The sequence below is a fragment of the Bos taurus genome, chromosome 11 (assembly GCF_002263795.3).
Source record: "Bos taurus isolate L1 Dominette 01449 registration number 42190680 breed Hereford chromosome 11, ARS-UCD2.0, whole genome shotgun sequence".
Classification (NCBI taxonomy): domain Eukaryota; kingdom Metazoa; phylum Chordata; class Mammalia; order Artiodactyla; family Bovidae; genus Bos; species Bos taurus.
The window spans coordinates 101,397,405-101,414,568 of record NC_037338.1 but is presented as its reverse complement, the minus strand read 5'-3'; the positions used below and the strand labels follow the sequence as shown (position 1 = coordinate 101,414,568).

At 48.2% G+C, this 17,164-nt stretch overlaps 1 protein-coding gene across 4 annotated transcripts in view; it reads right to left on the bottom strand.

The window, feature by feature from the left end:
- Nucleotides 1–223: 223 nt before the first annotated feature.
- The window catches only part of NUP214 (nucleoporin 214), a 90,987-nt gene continuing 74,046 nt past the window's right edge, over nucleotides 224–17,164 (bottom strand). For 2 of the 4 annotated variants that reach the window (XM_005213418.5, XM_024999248.2), the window contains exons 31-36: nucleotides 13,342–13,498; nucleotides 8,876–9,028; nucleotides 4,352–4,523; nucleotides 2,447–2,586; nucleotides 1,554–1,578; nucleotides 809–1,066 (exon numbers count right to left, since the gene is read on the bottom strand). In XM_005213418.5, the coding sequence (XP_005213475.2) occupies nucleotides 1,033–1,066; nucleotides 1,554–1,578; nucleotides 2,447–2,586; nucleotides 4,352–4,523; nucleotides 8,876–9,028; nucleotides 13,342–13,498 (681 nt within the window). In that variant the 3' untranslated portion in view covers nucleotides 809–1,032. Of the gene's footprint in view, nucleotides 1,067–1,553; nucleotides 1,579–2,446; nucleotides 2,587–4,351; nucleotides 4,524–8,875; nucleotides 9,029–13,341; nucleotides 13,499–17,164 lie in introns of all 4 variants that reach the window. The other 2 variants (NM_001205443.1, XM_010810496.4) reach the window with 2 other exon arrangements.

The window sequence follows — 17,164 nt, the reverse complement described above, 5'->3', positions numbered from 1 at the left end:
GTAACATACGCTTCTGCCTGCGCTTGGTGCGAGGCAGTCCTTGTCTGTCAGCAACCGCCTAGGGTGTCACAGGCCTAGGAACTAAATACGCCCAGATCTGAAGAACTCTGCCTCACAAGCACTTCAACGAGACTGAACTCGACCTCCAGGCCACGCTAGCACACGTGTGTGGTGGCCGAGGGCCGCAGCGACGTCGTCTCAGCTCCTGGGTCTACCCAGGTCTGCGAGCACTGCGGTTCACAGACAGGAGCCAGGGGCCCACGTCACCAGCGCCTGCTGGAGGTGAAAGCAGTTTCTCAATCGACTGCCCACCTCCTCGCCACAGTGTGAGAATCAGTTGTGGGACGCTCAGCGCCCACAGCCAAGTCGGGAAGAGGGGCTGAGGGCTTCCCAGGGCAGCGCCACCATTGCAGGCCCTGCCGCTTCCATGCTCCTCACAGCTGCCTGAGCTCCGAGGGGCTCGTGCCGCTTCCGAGACTCGGCTAATGCCCGTGTCGGTGAGCTTCTTTCCCTCCAACTAGTCGCCATGCTGGCACCTCGAGGGACCTGATGCCCAGCAGCAGAAAGGTGTGAAGAAGAGACAGCAAGTCACGGCCTCAGAAAGGTGCTGGCTGGCACGCGACCTCTTCCCTCTGGGGGGCCGTCTGGGAGAAGCGCCGGCCTGGCCACAGCCTGCGCCGGACCCTTCTGGAGGCCGCCTCTGCAGAGAGATGCTGCTGGCTGCCGGCAGGCAGTGCAGGCTCCTCAGAGCCCAGAAATGGGGGACCTCTCTCCTGGCTGTGACTGGAGGAGGCCCATACACATTCCGTGTGGATACAGACCGAACAGTTTAATAGCAGGGGGGACAACCAACACAAAACGCAACACAGAGCACGCAGGCAGGCATCTCTGGAGTTTGGTTTCTGCTGTTTCTTTGGGGGGGGTGTATTTCAACGAGAGCATCCAGTTCAGAGGACTGCTGCAGGGTTTCTCAGAGAAGGGGAGCTGAGAACGCACTGGGTCGCAGAGACGGAAAGGAGCGCCAACACCCACTCAGCTTCTCCAGCCACCAAAGCCCTGGACAGACCTGCAAGGAAGTGCCAGGAGAGGCAGGTCAGCTCCTGCTCCAGGAAGGGCTCTGGAGCTCATGCAACTGCCTGTGTTCAAAGAGCAGGACTCGGAATTTCCAGTGTCAGGCAGATGCAAAGAGTGAGGACAGAAAAACAGGACTTGGGGATGGGCTCGGAGCCCAGGGAGCTTCTGAGAATGAACAGGGAAATAAGGACAAGCATCTCTCGGGTTCTGCCTTCCAGGCTCTGCTCAGCAGAAGGCACCGTCCTCTCTCTTACACACGGCCCGGGAGAAGGCCAGGCCTGGAACCTCCAGCCACATGCCTACTGAGAGCAGCAAGTCCACATAGCCCAAAACCTGCTGCTGAAATGCCGTTTCCAGGACAAGATTTTAAACAGAAAAAATAGATACCAAACTGTACAAAGAGACCAAAACTACCGTTTTCACATACTGCACAGGCCTCCACCCTTATTAATGACTCAAAACTGAAGAGGGGTACTTACGAGTTAGAAGATCCAAAGGTGAATCCTGAAAAAGAGGAAAAGGGTGCAGTTAGAACACAGACGCCCGAAAGGCAAAGGTGGTCTCTAGGGCGCCTTGGTCCCCTCCCCGTGTCTCCACAGGAAGCCCTCCTCCCGCAAGACCAGGCTGGGAGGGGGTGGGGGCAGGAAGGGGCGCGGTCTGCTGGCTGCTTCAGGGTCTGTCCCACCTCCACCGTGGCCAGCAGAGGGTCATGGCAGGCCTCCTCTCAGTGTTGCTGATGCCACACGAACTCATTTCATCAAGAAAGCGTGCTTTTTCTACTTTCCCCATCCACTGGCTCTCTTCTCCTTGAGGCCAGAGCAGCAAGACACTCGGTCCAAGGGGCAGCCCTGCTGCTGTCTGTCTAGCCCTTTGAGCAGACTGGCCCCTTGCGGTTTCTGTGTCATTTGTAAAATAATAATTAATAATACCTAACTTTTGCATCTCGTAAGTGTGCTGCAAAGATATTCTACTATCTGAAGAAGTAGGGTGTCAAACAAATGAAAGACATTTTGTAAGGTCTCTACCTCTTTATTTTTACTTTCTTCTATATCTTTTGAGTCTTCTGGTTTAGACTTTTAAGTCAAGGTCTAGTTAGAATGGCTATTTTTTTGGGGTCCTCAAATCTTGAGAGAAAAGTCAAGTCAGCCATTTCTTTATTTGGTAAGAAACAGCACAGTGTTAACAAGCCTAATTAAAACCCAAAAAGAAAACTGCATCTTTCCAGTACTTTCAGCTTTTCAAGTACCAGACTGAATAGCCAGGTAAAATCACTCATTCTTTTGGAGGGTCAGGGTAGGGGTGAGGGTTGTCAGACATTTACTGAAGGAACGAAAGGAGAGACCACAGTGAAGGGAGTGGTTGGGCTGCCCACCTCCTCCGCTTGATCCGAAGCCTGAGAATCCCCCGCTCTGGCTCCCAAACCCAGAAGACTGCTGGGACAGCGATCCAAAAGTCGGTGCGTTCTGACTGGCAAGGGTGCCAAACGACGTGGTGCTGCTGCTGCTCCCGAACCTGCGTCCCGGTGAGAGCAGAGACTGTGGTTAGCATGGCCACACGGCCACTCTGCTGCCCGACAGCCCCGGCCCCCCTCCTGAGTCTCAGGATGCGCGACGTACATGATTCGAAGTGACAAGCTTGGTTTAAACTGGCAGCCTCTCAGAAAAAGTAGGCTAGAGCCCAGAGCAAACCTTTGCCTCAGCTTCGTGAAGAAAAATAAAGGGCTGCAGTATGAAACCCCACTTGTCCATGTTTGGGTTTTCCTCTGCTGTTTGGAACTTCCACGTCACTGGTCCTGGGCTAATCTCACCCATGCCTTGGGCCTCTCATACATGGCTGTGGGAAGCTCTCAGGCGTCAGCCGGGGTCAGAGACAGACTCACGACAGGGACCTGAAGAATGGCGATGAGCTCTTTCGGAGATGTCACACCAAAACTGGTGCTTGGTTCTGCTGGACAACTCGGAACTAACCAGCCAGTCAGGATTTATGTGGGCGAGCCCCTGGCCAGGGCAGAACCTAATCCTTTTTTTTTGCTAGCGAAGAAAACAGCTGGTTTCAAATAAATAAAAACCTCAAGATTCCCAGTCAACCACAAACCTTCCGGCAACTTTGCAATATCACGTGCTGGGCGGTCACTGCAGAGAGCAGTATCTGTCAGAACCTGCCAGAAAACTGGTTTAAATCGACCCCAACTCTCCTTTCAAAGCTTTCCTTAAGTTCGGGTTTCCTGACTTCCCGGGAGCAGCTTAAGAGACCCATCAGTCTCTACATGAAATCCAAGAAGCAATGTATCAACTCGCTACTTTCCTTGAAACTTGCCAGCATGTCCGCACCAGCCTCTTTCATGGAGAGGTGAGGAGGGTGTGAGGAAGGGCTCCATTTGAGTTTACTTTCAAGACAAAGATGCTCCCACCTTGCCAGCACTCATCCCATGTGCCCTGACAGTGCTCCCAAACGGCCCGGCCCCACCCGCCAGCTCTGCAGTGTTATGAGTCCTGAGCCAGGGTTGAGGGCTGTGAAAGGCCCAGCAGACAGTAACTTCAGACATCCATACTTCCTGCGAATAAGACACTTTGTAGTCATCACCACATATATTTTACTGGGATTTTGTGATGTGGTGAAGGCTATTTTCTCCTTGGGGTTTTGGTAACCAGACTGAATTTCTGGGGCCCTCTGAAGCAAATCTCTACTACGGCATTTTCAAGTGAGGATATACCCCAAGCAGTAAGAGCAGCCTTGAAGGCAGAGCGGTCATGGAGACTCTGCAATGTGTCCAGGGCCCAGATAGTGCCTGTGGAAGCTGGCCCGGGGACTGTGGACTGTTGTCCTACGCGGGGGGTCTGCAGTGGAGCAGGGGACTTAAGGAGCTGTCTGCTCAGGGACAACAATCCCAAGAGAAAAGAATTTGGTAAAAACTGTTTATTCAGAATTTCCTAACAGCAGTCACCACACGAGGGGCAATCTTGCAGTAAGGGGAGACTGTTTTTCTTCCCTTAACCAATCCTTTATCTCTGCTAGGAGAGCAGGGCTCTGCCAGCCACCTACCAGGGGACAGGAATACGGCTCATGTCCAGCAAGTACTGGACAGAGTCTAGCCTTATCCCTGCAGAGAACAGGAATCCTGGAATGACTGGTTTGCGGATTTTGAGGAAGGGAATTTCAGCTTAGTCAAGAAAAGGGGAAACAGAAGAATTTTCTTTTCAAAACAGGAGTCCTGGGCCCCAGTGCTTCTGCTGACCCGAGCCTGGGGGCTTCCTCTGGCCTCTCCTGGGGGGCTTACCCGAATCCTCCCGCGCTGGCGGCAGCAGTGCCCTCTCCGAACACTTTGCCTCCCGTCGAGCCCAGAGGGCTTGTAAAGGCTGGGGCTGAACCGAATGCTGGCACCCCTCCAAACCCAGGGGATCCCCCAAAAGTAGGAGGGCTGCCAAACACTGGAGCAGCACCGAAGCCACCTGAGCAAAACAGAGGCAAACAAACAGAAACGGGGAGAAAGAAAGGAGGAGACAGGAAGAGAAGACAATGAGCAGTGAGAAACCAAATCAAAAGAGGAAGAAGGAGAAAGGGGAAAATACGTTAGAACTTCAAATTCAAAAAATTATAGCAAAGGGCAACACCCCTTCTATCAGCAAAATAATAAACCCAAACCCAACCAAATCGCCACCCCTCCATTTCCAACAGAAGGGTCTGCGGTCCACGTAGGAGCTCACTTGGAGTTCTAAGAACCCAGGAGACCTCGTGTTTGTCTGTGAGATCCCCGGGCCTTCCCGAGGCAAGCTGGACTCGTTAGCTCCACGTTTCGTGAGGTCCGACTGCCAGGAAACCCAGCTAGGCCACGTCAGACCCCCACCCGGCGCCCTGCTACGTTTTGAGAGTCCACTGAAAAGTCACACTCAAGAGATTCAATCTCTACCCAGTTGTCAAAATGGTCAGAGTTTATTACTTATCATCACATAGGCAAGGTCCCTAGCTTCACAAAAACATGAACTAGAGGCTCACGGTCCCCTCTCAGGGAGGACCTGCGAGCAGGGTTCCGAGGAGACGCAGCGCCACGGGGTGCTGGCGCTCGGCCAGGCGCTCGTTACTTATTTACAGCCCAATGCCTCTCCGTCTGTCTCAGGAGTCTCCCTCCCCCTGCACAGAAGAACAAAAAGCTCTCTCTCTGCAGGCAGGAACTACTCCTCAATAGAAAAGGCACACTGTGTTTCTTGTCTGGAGGGTGGCTGCTGTATGAATGAGACAAAACCCTCCAGCACTGGGCAAGGCGAGCCCTGAGTCTACCAGCCCGAGGGCAGGCTCCCAGCGCTGCTGCTCCTGTGGACACAGGCCCACGGGGGCGGCACCCCCGCAGGTGGCCGCACACGAAGGGCCAGGTGTGCCTGGGGCCGCCTCCCCCGACTGCTAGATGCCTGTCAGGCGGCAAGACAGAAGGCCCTTGCCTGACTGTTCTTCCTGCCCCCGAGGAGGATTCCCAAACCCCAAGACTCTGCTGACGTCATTCTAGGACATTAGCAGAGACATTCGCTGAGCGTCTATTGAACAGAACACAGCAAAACGGTACAAGAGATGTGCTCTGAAGGGAGGAATGGTGGCCCAGGCCAAGCCAGGAGGCAACTGGACCAGGGAGATGGGGCCCTCATTCTCGCCCAAGTGGAACGTGAATCCCGGTGTTAGAGGGATTACCCAGGCCTTCTTATTATGAGTGTAATCACCCACAAGCTTCTGCCGCCTGCATCAGGCAGGAGCAAATGCTGGATATGAAGAGCTGCCAGCTGAATGCCTTAGTTAGCTGCTGCTCTGTGGTTCGGTCGTTTGCTCATTCACCAGGAACAGCAGGAGCACAACTGAGAAGGCGATTTCTGTTCAGGCTCACGTTTGGGTCTACAGTCTGTATTTTAAAACCTCGAGTGAAATTCCAAGCCATGATAATGGAGACTGCTGGGTTACAAATATAACAGACTGGGAAAAAAAAAAAGTGCTAAAAAACCCTTGCAGTTGAATTATTTAAGACTGATCATGGATCTGGTTACACTTCCTGGACACACAGACCTTCACCTAGTACTCTGTACTCAATATTGTTCAGAGTTCCTGGTGGAAGGTGAGTGAAAAATGAGAAGTCACCACGATACAGAAAGTACACTCACTGGATAGAGAGAGGAGATTACACGGGCACACACAATGCCCCAAAACGACAGACCCACGTCACAGCTAGAAGGAGTGAAGAGAGTGAACGGGGACCCGGGCTTCACTGTTGGAGACGGACAACTCACTGCTGATGCTGAGGGTTCCAATTTTGTTAGATGCTTACACTTTCATGTTTTCTTCTCCAGAAGAGACAGAAGTTTAGTACTCAATAAGATATCCGACTTACTGAGGGTCCTCCATATGCCAGGTACTGTTCACCAGTTTCAATCCTCCCTGTAAACCTGCGACCCTGACTTCACAGGCGAGGACACCGAGGCTCAGAGAAGATGCCCCATGTCTAGACTGAGCCACTGGTGAGCGGCAGAGCTTGGATGGGAACAAAGGCAGGGTGACCACATGACCACCCAGCACCTTACCACCACTCTGCCCCCTCCACTGCCACCAAAGCCAGTAACTCCAGCGGCAGAACATGGAGTGAACCCAGTGGACTGGGGCAGCAGGAGGTCACTGTCAGTCTGTCCCACTTCCTGTCCTCTGTTCAAATCATCTCCAGTGGTGTTATTTTTTACTGCAACTGTACTCAAGGGAGGAGGGCTGCTTCTGGAATTTTTTAGAGACCCACCCAAACCCACAATCTGAAATTCCTGGAGTCCTCAGTTGAGGTGGTTCCATGGGGCAAGTCATCAAATAGGAAAAACCAGTCTGAAAAGTGGGTGGATGCATTTTCTCTCAGATTGAAAAAATAAAAGGGTCAAGTTCTCAACTCAACTGGGATGTGACCCCAGGATAAGGAACAACAGAGAGGACACAAGAGTTGAAGAAAACATGATCAGGTTCCTCAAAAGATAAACTAGAAGGTCTTGATGATTAATAAACTAAACTATCTTAGTCAAGTGCTATTTGCCCTGTTCAGTTCAGTTCAGTCGCTCAGTCGTGTCCGACTCTTTGCGACCCCATGAATCGCAGCACGCCAGGCCTCCCTGTCCATCATCAATTCCCGGAGTTCACTCAGACTCACGTCCATCGAGTCGGTGATGCCATCCAGCCATCTCATCCTCTGTTGTCCCCTTCTCCTCCTGCCCTCAATCCCTCCTAGCATCAGAGTCTTTTCCAATGAGTCAACTCTTCGCATGAGGTGGCCAAAGTACTGGAGTTTCAGCTTTAGCATCATTCCTTCCAAAGAAATCCCAGGGCTGATCTCCTGCAGAATGGACTGGTTGGATCTCCTTGCAGTCCAAGAGACTCTCAAGAGTCTCCTCCAACACCACAGTTCAAAAGCATCAATTCTTCAGCGCTCAGCCTTCTTCACAGTCCAACTCTCACATCCATATGTGACCACAGGAAAAACCATAGCCTTGACTAGACGGACCTTTGTTGGCAAAGTAATGTCTCTGCTTTTGCCCTGTTAACTGGGACCAAAAGATTTGCAGCCCTTTTGTTTTTAAATCTCTCTCTGCAGGAAGTGTTTTTAAATCACTCAAAGCTGCAAAATGCAGCTGTGGTGCTCATTCCTACTCCACTTCAGATTCTAGGAGAGAGCATCAAAAGCTAGCAAAGACTAACCCTCGCCAGGCACAGGTCTGAGTAAAGGTGCCCAGTGCATTAGGACACCGCAGCAACTTCGGTTCTGAAAGGTGGGATTCCAGGTAGTAATTCGGGGCAGCCACGCTCCCCTGTCAGAGGCATCCAGGCGGCTGCTCCTTCGGGAGGGTCCTTCCTCTACGATCCCCACAGAGAGTCCCCAACACACACCTGGGGGAAGCATCCTGTCTGCTCACCTGTGGGGCATTTGCTTTAACGAACTGCTTTCTCAGCAGGTTAAGCCTCCCTGCCCCCAAAAATCTTTTCACACAATTTTCCACAAGACAAGGGCAGGTATGCAGCCCCTCTGTAGATCTCAGACACAGAAATAGGATAGACGGGGCAGCTGACAGAGATGAAGGATTTTTTTTGCAGGTAAATATGTACTGTTCTTTAAAATCTTTAATTGCAAGTATAATAATACATGATTATAAAAAAAAAGTGACACAGTTTACAAATATACATTTTAAAAGTAATGCTGGGATAAAAAGTAGTACTGCAATGTTCTTTATTCCTAAGTAGGCATATTCTAAGAGTGAAAATTAATTGGGCTGTATCATTATGCTATGAAAACTGTATACATACAAGAGCATGTGGTATAGTTATGTGATTATATTCGATAAAAAGTTTAAAGAAAAGTGACCTGGGAAAGACAAAGTGATACAGACCTAAGAGATTACACGGACCATCTGTCTTACCCATCACAGGTAATGGGCACCCAAGCAAATATGACTCAGGATGCTTTCTTGTTAACGTTTCAAGCTACAGTCTTACAGGCTCCCTTCTTTGGTTGTTAAATGCAACTGTAAATATCTACAATGCTTTCTTCCCTGCAAAGACACTAAACTCTGTTAAGGGCTGCATGGCATGCATTCTGCGCTTAGTGCATCTCAGGAGACAGAGAACAGCGTCAGGAATGTAGTAGGCGCTCAATGAAGAGAATGAATCTGGCGGAAGAGCATCTTCATCAACATTCCAAGTCACCTCCCTCGAAAACCGGCCTGGAGAGCTCTGCTTCCAGAAGTCTATGCACATTAAATACACATGTAACAATAAGCAAAGCAAATAGGCAGAGCAGTACCTGTTTTATTTGGAGTAGAAAACCCAAAGCCTTGGGAGGCCACGCTTCCTCCTCCAGAGCTGAAAGTGCCAGCAGGCTTCTGGTCTCCAAATGATGAGCTGGCAAATCCGCCAAATGTCTTGGCTCCACTGTTTCCGAACAGGTTAGAGGTATCTGAAGAGATGAAGAACATGTGTGAGGGAAGTCAGAGGGAGAAAGACGTCCTTACGTACTCCTCAAAACAGAGAAGGAAGAAATTTCACTAGGCGTTTGGGGAGAAGGGAGTGACAGAGAAGTCTAGGATCCAAGGATGCTGGGTGGCAGTGAGACAGAAACCTCCTTTGATGTGTGTGTATCTTCACGACAAGTTTGTAATCACTTTAGTGCCCAGGCTCAGGATTTCCTGATATGACGTTACAGGCACAAAACAAAGGAAGGCAACAGGTTCCAAGGAAGGGCTCTTCTGCAGAAATGCACCTGTGAGCCCACAGGTAGCAGATGTGTCCAACAGAGGGCCCACCCCGCGGCCACACGAGACTCGGCTTCTGAAGAACAGGGCTGGTGTTCATGGATCTCCTCACATGAAGACCAACTTCAAATTTTGTCAAAACTAGAGAAAACAAAGTTAGAGTGAATTCAAACTGAGCACGCTGACTTCCAATTCTACTCTTACATGCCTGCCATTGCTGGCTCTGCACAGAGACTGCAGGCAGAATAAGAAAGATCCCACTGCTCCTCCTCCTGGGTGGATGGAAGCTTGGGATATTCTGAAGAACAGGACTTCCACTCTCACTTCATCTTTCTAAGGGATTCAGAGTAAGCCCTTGACCTTTTAGATGCTTATCTGGTGGGTTGCTCCCTCAGCTACACACTGACTCAGCTCCAAGAATTAAAGGAAAAAAGGAATCGAGCTCCTAAAAATCAAGATGGGGGTCAAGTTTTTTGTTATAGGTACTGCAAATCTGCCAGGCAACATATAACCTGCCAAAAGTCAAAAACATGGAAGCTCCTGGGGAGTACAAACAGCATGCTATGTAACAGGAATTTTTCTTTAACCCTTTACTGGGAGGAGCGGGGAGGGATGACTCACATTTCCCCACCCTGCTGTGATGGGTGTTTTATTACAGTGAGTTTGCACCCACAGTAAGGCAGCAAACCACTCTCTTTAAAGAGGATCACTGCTCAGACACAGGCATGGACAGGAGGCTGCAATGACATGTTCTGTGTGGGTATGGAGAGCTGACTGCATGTCACCAAGAGAGACGTACAGACACCTGCATGGGCCAGACAGATGCTCACAGGGAGGGTGACGGATGGGAGAAGCGTGGAGGGTGACTCTCCAAGACGAGCTGTCTGAAGAGGGGGTCCACCATTAACCTGTCAAGGTCAGGGCCTCTCTTTTGCTCTGCTGCCAATCCAACCTCAGTGTGAGATGCAAGTCTGTTAACACTTCCAGTTTCAATGCTCTTGATCCACAATCCAGCAAGTGCAGAGCCTCATCTCAGGGACCCAACCATCTCTAATTTCCATGAGCCAGCAACACAGAGCCCCAGACCACGGCATGGTCACCTGCTCTGTAAAACTACTGCTGACAGTCTAAGAGCTTGGCTATAAGCATGTCAGGCACTGACAGCATGCATGGGTAGCAAATTCCTTTTCATCACCATCATATATGGTCCCAGGGGACTACATATCCCCTAGTGGAGCCTGCAAAATGCCCTCTTGAGCAGTCTGATCCTTTCCTGATCCGAGGTGACTGAAGATTACATTAGATCCCTTCAATGGCGGTGCATCTGACACTGGAAACAAAAACCAGGCTTCCCAGCCATTCCTTTCATTTGGTATTTCAAGAAGAGAGGGTAGCGATTTTCTGACTTTGTTAGTGCTAACAAGGCAAAAATTCCAAATAGCAAACAAATTCAAGTGTAAGATTAGAGGCTAGATCTCCTCTTGGACAAACCAGAAATACAGAGGTGAAATGATTTTACTGGGACCGTGTTGGAAAACTTGAATTCCAGGGAGGTCAGAGAACATTTACAAGCCTTTGGGCTTCTTTATCCCTTTATCTCTTTAAGACTCCTTGGTCTTTAGGATGTTCAAAGATATTACAGTGGGATAAATGAGTGGTACAGTCAGCCTTGGCTTAGAAAACCTAAAAACTGACGGGAAAGGACTAAGCCTTCCTGAGTCATGGTTTCCTCACACATAATGCACATGGCCCAGGGTTTACCTGTGTCTTAGGTAGAGTCTCCCGGGAAGAAAGAGAGAAGAAACCTTTGCAGTGTGAGCTTCGGATACAGAACACTCCAGCACCAAGCACCAGTCATGTCCCTAGCTTGTCTTTTGAGATCACTGCATAGTTAGTTCCAATTATTTTTCAGGGCTAAAGAGGGCAGCTCCAGGACTAGGCAGCTCGGGGTCTAAATGTTACCAAGGGAGCTGCTGGCTGCGCAATCTGTGCTCTGATATCTATCTGCAGGGGAGTGTGGTCAATGAATGCCATGCAAAGCAAGCATGAGGGCCATCAGACAAGGTGCACAGGGAGGAGTTCCATTCCATGGCAGGGCTGGAAGATCTCAGGAGGCAACACGGTGGATCAGAGCTCTACACACACGCCTGGATGAAATCCTCCTTACACTGCTTAATGGCTGTTACCTCTGGAAGCCCACACCCTCTCTCTGAATCTATATCTTTATTGGTAAAGTGGGGATGGCCACATCTAAAACTGATGACACCACCCTATGGCAGAAAGCAAAGGAGAAGTGAAGGGCCTCTTGATGAAGGTGAGAGAGGAGAGTGAAAAAGCTGGCTTAAAACTCAACATTCAAAACACTAAGATCATGGCATATGATTCCATCACTTCATGACAAAGAGATGAGGAAAAAATGGAAACAGTGACAGACTTTATTTTCTTGGGCTCCAAAATCACTGTGGACAGTGACTGTAGCCATAAAATTAAAGACACTTTAATAATAAAAGACGCTTGCTCCTTGGAAGAAAAGCTATGACAAACCTAGACAGCATATTAAAAGGCAGAGATTTCATTTCACTGACAAAGGTCCATCTAGTCAAAGCTATGGTTTTTCCAGTAGGTTCTGTACAGGTGTGAGAGCTGGACCATAAAGAAGGCTGAGTGCAGAAGAATTGATACTTTCGAACCATGGCGCTGGAGAAGACTTAAGAGTTCCTTGGACAGCAAGGAGATCAAACCAGTCAACCCTAAAGGAAATCCACCCTACAGTTTTCAAAAACTGTTACTGAACTCGAGTTCTAAGATCCCTTTGTTTTAGGTTCTAAATTCCTACTAGCAGAACAAAAATTTCTGATTATATAATTTTGCAACTTTAAAGATGTGTGTGTATCTTTACTACAACCTTTCCTTACATATTACTAGATAAACAGTGACATCAAAATAACTGACCTGTCAATATATGAGTCTCAGGAAAGAGAGTTTTGCTTGTAACTACATGAGCCTCATTATCAAGGAAACCTCTGTCCCATCTGGAGAACTGGGCTTGATGCCTTGTTGTTGTTGAGTCGCTCAGGCGTGTCCACCTCTTGGCGGCCCTATGGACTGCAGCACGCCAGGCTCCCCTGTCCTTCACTATCTCCCTACGTTTGCTCAAACTCATGTCCATTGAGTTGGTGATGCTATCTAACCACCTCATCCTCTGTCGTCCCCTGCTCCTCTTGCCCTCAATCTTTCCCAGCATCGGGGTCTTTCCCAATGAGTGTAATCATTTCCCAATGAGTGTGATCATGTAATGATCACACAGATGAGAGAAGCTTCTGGTGGCGCATATTTAATGAGAGCAGCTAAAATGAAGATTGACAGGTGCCTGACTTCCCAACTCAGTTTTCAGCAGCAGCACAATATTGTTTTTTTAGAAGATTTAAACAAACAAATTTCTTTCATTTCCAATCACAAATCGACAGATCAACAAGGAATTAGCTGAAGAAGAAAGTGCCAGCACAAAGACACAGCTTCATTTGAAAATAAGACAAAAGTGTAAGAGCTGAGAAATAATGATGGCTTCAACTTTTGTGTGACATTTCTCTACAGTAGCTGCATTTTAAAGCAAATTCAAAGCGAGTCCGACACAAATGAAAATCCAGATGCTCCTCCGAGCACACCCAGCCTGTTTGGCTGCTCTCTTTTATGCTTGTCTGCTTGCATTCATTTCAAGTCATCTCAATCCTAAGAAACAGAGCAATTTGGGCCTTGGGAGAGACGATGGGAGTAGCTCAGTGCATAGATCCTCTCTCCCTGCAGCTCTGATGTCTTTTCATGGCTAATAGGACATCTCATTAAAAACCCCAAATAAAAAACAAAATCAAAACAGACCGCACTGCTCTGGGGGAGAGATTTTAAGTGGGCCTTCCAGACCTTTCCTCCCTTGCTACCCTTGTTACTGAAGCTCTGATACTGCCAGGAGAATGACAATGACATCAGGGGACCCAGAGACCAGGAAAGTTTCTGAACTTACTTGGGGTAGCTGTGGACCCAAAGCCCCCGCTGGCCGAGCTGAACGGGTTTTTGTTGGCTGCATCCTGGCTGGGTTTTCCTCCGAGGCCGCTGAAGAAGCCTCCCCCTCTTCCAGCGTTTCCAGACCCAAACACGCTGCCGCTGGAAGAGGACGACTGCTGGAAGACAAAAGGGACAGGAAGCCGGGAGGATGAGAGGCCACGTAAGAGGGCAGGCCCCGGCCAGAGAGCAGGCGCTCGCAGCTGTGCAGACGGGACGAGCGAGGGAGCGCTGGTCAGTGCCGGTGCAGGCGTCCCAACGACCAGAGAGGAAGCCCAACTCTGGATGGGAAGGCTCCCTACAATCACACGCTCTCAGTTATTTTACAATGCCAGTTCTCTGGAAACATCACTCGTGGTAGGTAGGAGCCCGACAGTTCACCTGCCCTGCTTCCTGGGGCAGGGAAACCCAACCCTTGGGAGCTCCCCAAATGTGAAGGTTTAAATACATTTCTAGGTTATGATGGGCAACACTTATTTTCATTCATCCTGTGTTTGGCTGAACTCATCAGCAACCGACTATCAGTGATTTACACTGTCTTTTCTCCCAATTTGTGCTCTTTTATTTCATGATGACTTTCCCAGTGCTGCAGAAATAAGCTTAAATTAGCTCTATTGTTGAAATGATGACCACAGCTGAATTCTGTCCAAATCTGCAAATCTCACACTCTGAGGGTGCTGCTAATGTAGGGCGCATGCTGACACAAAGCTGGATGCAGCACATGTACTTCTGTTGAGGAACTGGTTCTTTAAGGAAGACGGGTGGTACAGGAACCTAACAGGAGCCCCCTTCTAGGGGTGGGCAGGTGGAGAGGTGCCAAAGCCCCTCTTCTGTAAGATGGGAAAGTAAACTGCTCACCTCCAAACAACGAGTGACATAAATCAGCTAGAAATGTAGTGCCCTTTAGAAAAGTGCCTCAAATGTAGCTGATATGCTCAGAAATGGCTGTTGGTATTTTAACAACAACCAACGACTGAGCACTTGCTCTGTGCTAGGCACTTTTCTAAGGGCTTTACAAGTAATTATTTAATCCCCCAAAGAAGTCAAACCTCTAGCAGGCGGTCGCTGAGACATGCTCCCAGCGTGCCCCTGCTCTGGGGGATGCAGTCCCTGCCCTCAGTCTGAACTGCCCAAGACTGGACCGCAGGACAGGTCCACCGACGTGCTGCTCCCGTGACCCGCGCTCACACAGCAGCTAGAACACTTGAAAACAGCAGTCCAGTCACTCCACTCTTCTTACAAACTCTGAAAAGAAACTACATGCTTTGGTCTCACTCATCTCTCAGCATCACCCTTTATCCCCCGCCTTCTTTTGTGCCTGAAACACGACAGGCTCATTTTTACCTGAGGGCGACCTACTTAAGGTACTTGCTTATCTCTCCCTTTAAACTTCTTCAAAAACAACAGAAACTGTTTACTACACCCATTTAATGATGACTAGTTTTTAAAACTTGGAATGAAATCCAATTATAAGAGCACAGGCTTTGGTAACTAGTGAACTGACTTCCAAAGGAACGAAGACATGAGAAATATGCATGTGTGCGGAAAACAGAAAATACCAGGTTTCTCAGCTGACTTCCATGAATCCAGCTGAAACAGGAAAATTGCCAATAGATAGACCTTTTTTTGCCCTACAGGAAAAAAAAAAAACAAACCCACAACAAAAAGCCCCACAAACCCCAGCAACTTCAGATGGTTCACTCTATTTTAAAAAATATGATTAAAAAAAAAAATGGCTATCTGTAGAAATGAGTAACTCCAGTACTTTGGCCACCTCATGCGAAGAGCTGACTCATTGGAAAAGACTGATGCTGGGAGGGATTGGGGGCAGGAGGAGAAGGGGACGACAGAGGATGAGATGGCTGGATGGCATCACTGACTCGATTGACGTGAGTCTGAGTGAACTCCAGGAGTTGGTGATGGACAGGGAGGCCTGGTGTGCTGCGATTCACGGGGTCGCAAACAGTCGGATACGACTGAGCGACTGAACTGAACTGAACTGTAGAAATGAGTAGAAGTGGGTAACACTTCACTGAAGTGAATGTGAATTGAGAGTTAAACTACATCCTCAGAAGTGGGTTAGAATAGCCCATTCATTTTAATTACAGTCAATAATAATAGTTTTAAGAACTTTAAATTATGGAAGACCTCGCAAGTCCATATGGAGGGGCACAATGAAGCCACGTCCTCACCACCTAGCTTCACCCATGACTCACAGCCAGCTGAGCATCACCCATAGCCCCATGTTCTGCCCCTGATCCTCGATCAGTATGAAGCAGACATCTTATCATTCCATCCACCGTGTAAAGCTCCAAAACAGAAACCGTAACAAACTTACCACATCCAAAAAACTAACAGTACATTTACATCATTAAAGAGGGAGTCAGTGTTCAAGATTCAGAATTTAAAAATTGCCAAAAACCCTGAGAATCTCATCCGGCCTCCAGACCTAAGCACCATTTCACAGGAAGGGACAGAGGAGCAAGTTACTCAGAAGCTACCCCACAGGGATGTAATCAGAACAGGAGTGTGGCGATCTTAACAGGACCAACAGCCTGCTGTGTTCAACAGCTGTATTCTGAGGAAAAAGAAAAGAAGGACAGACATGGAAGGGCAATCAGAGACCCTGAAGACACCTATCAACCAAGTCTCAGTGAATGAACCTGACTTGATCCTAAATCAAAGAAACAAATGTAAAAAGAGCTATTTATGAGACTTTCTCAGAAAGGCATTTCCCGACTATGGGACCTAAATAAGCTTCCCCGAACACTACCACATCATCTTGTTCTCTTCATAGGACTCTTTTTGCTTTTTTTTTTTTTTGGCCACGCCACTCGGCATGTGGGATCTTAGTTCCCCGACCAGGGACTGAACCCTCCGCGTAGGAAGCGTGGAGTCTTAACCACTGGACTACCAGAGAAGTTCCTCTCCCCGTAGTGCTTAAAATTACCTGAAATTAAACTGTCTTAAAGACTGATCCCCCCACTTCCCATCAAAGGTAAGCTCTATGGACACAGCCACTTTTGTCTTTCTTACTCATTACTGAATTCCTGCATGAATGTTAATTTTCCAAGCCCTGGTTCTCTATTGCCATTTTAACAACACTAAATCTTTCAATCCATAAATATAGGATGTCCTTCCATTTATTTTGATCATTTTTTATTTCTTGAAATAATGTTTTTGCATATTCAGAGTATGTTTTGTGCTTCTGTCTATTTCTGAGTATTTTACTCCTTTTTATGATACTGGAAATAGAATTGTTTTCTTAATTTCAACTTCATTTTTGGATGTGTGTTGCAAATGTATATAAATACAATTAAAATCTTATACACTGACCTTGCATCCTACAAACTTGCTGGACTCATTTATTACTTCTACTAGTCCTCTAGTGGATTCCTTTGGGATTTCTATATATATGATATTATCTGAACATATATAGTTTTACTTCTTCCTTTCCACTCTGGATACTTCTTTCATCTTCTTGCCTAACTGACCTGGCTAGAACCAACATATGCTTCTGAGGTCCATCCACGTGGCTGCAGGCCTTGTCCTTCCCTTTTTATGGTTGAGTAGTATTCCACTGCGTGAGGATGACAGGGTCTACTATTCTCCTCATGATGAACATCTGGGCTATCACAAAGCTGCTAGGAACATTCTGATACCAGTCTGCCTGTGAACATATATTTTCATTTCCTTTGGGTACACACCTAGAAGTGCTAACCATAAAAATTAGTGTATATTTAACTTACTGAGAAATTGCCAAATGGTTTTCCAAAGTGATCCCA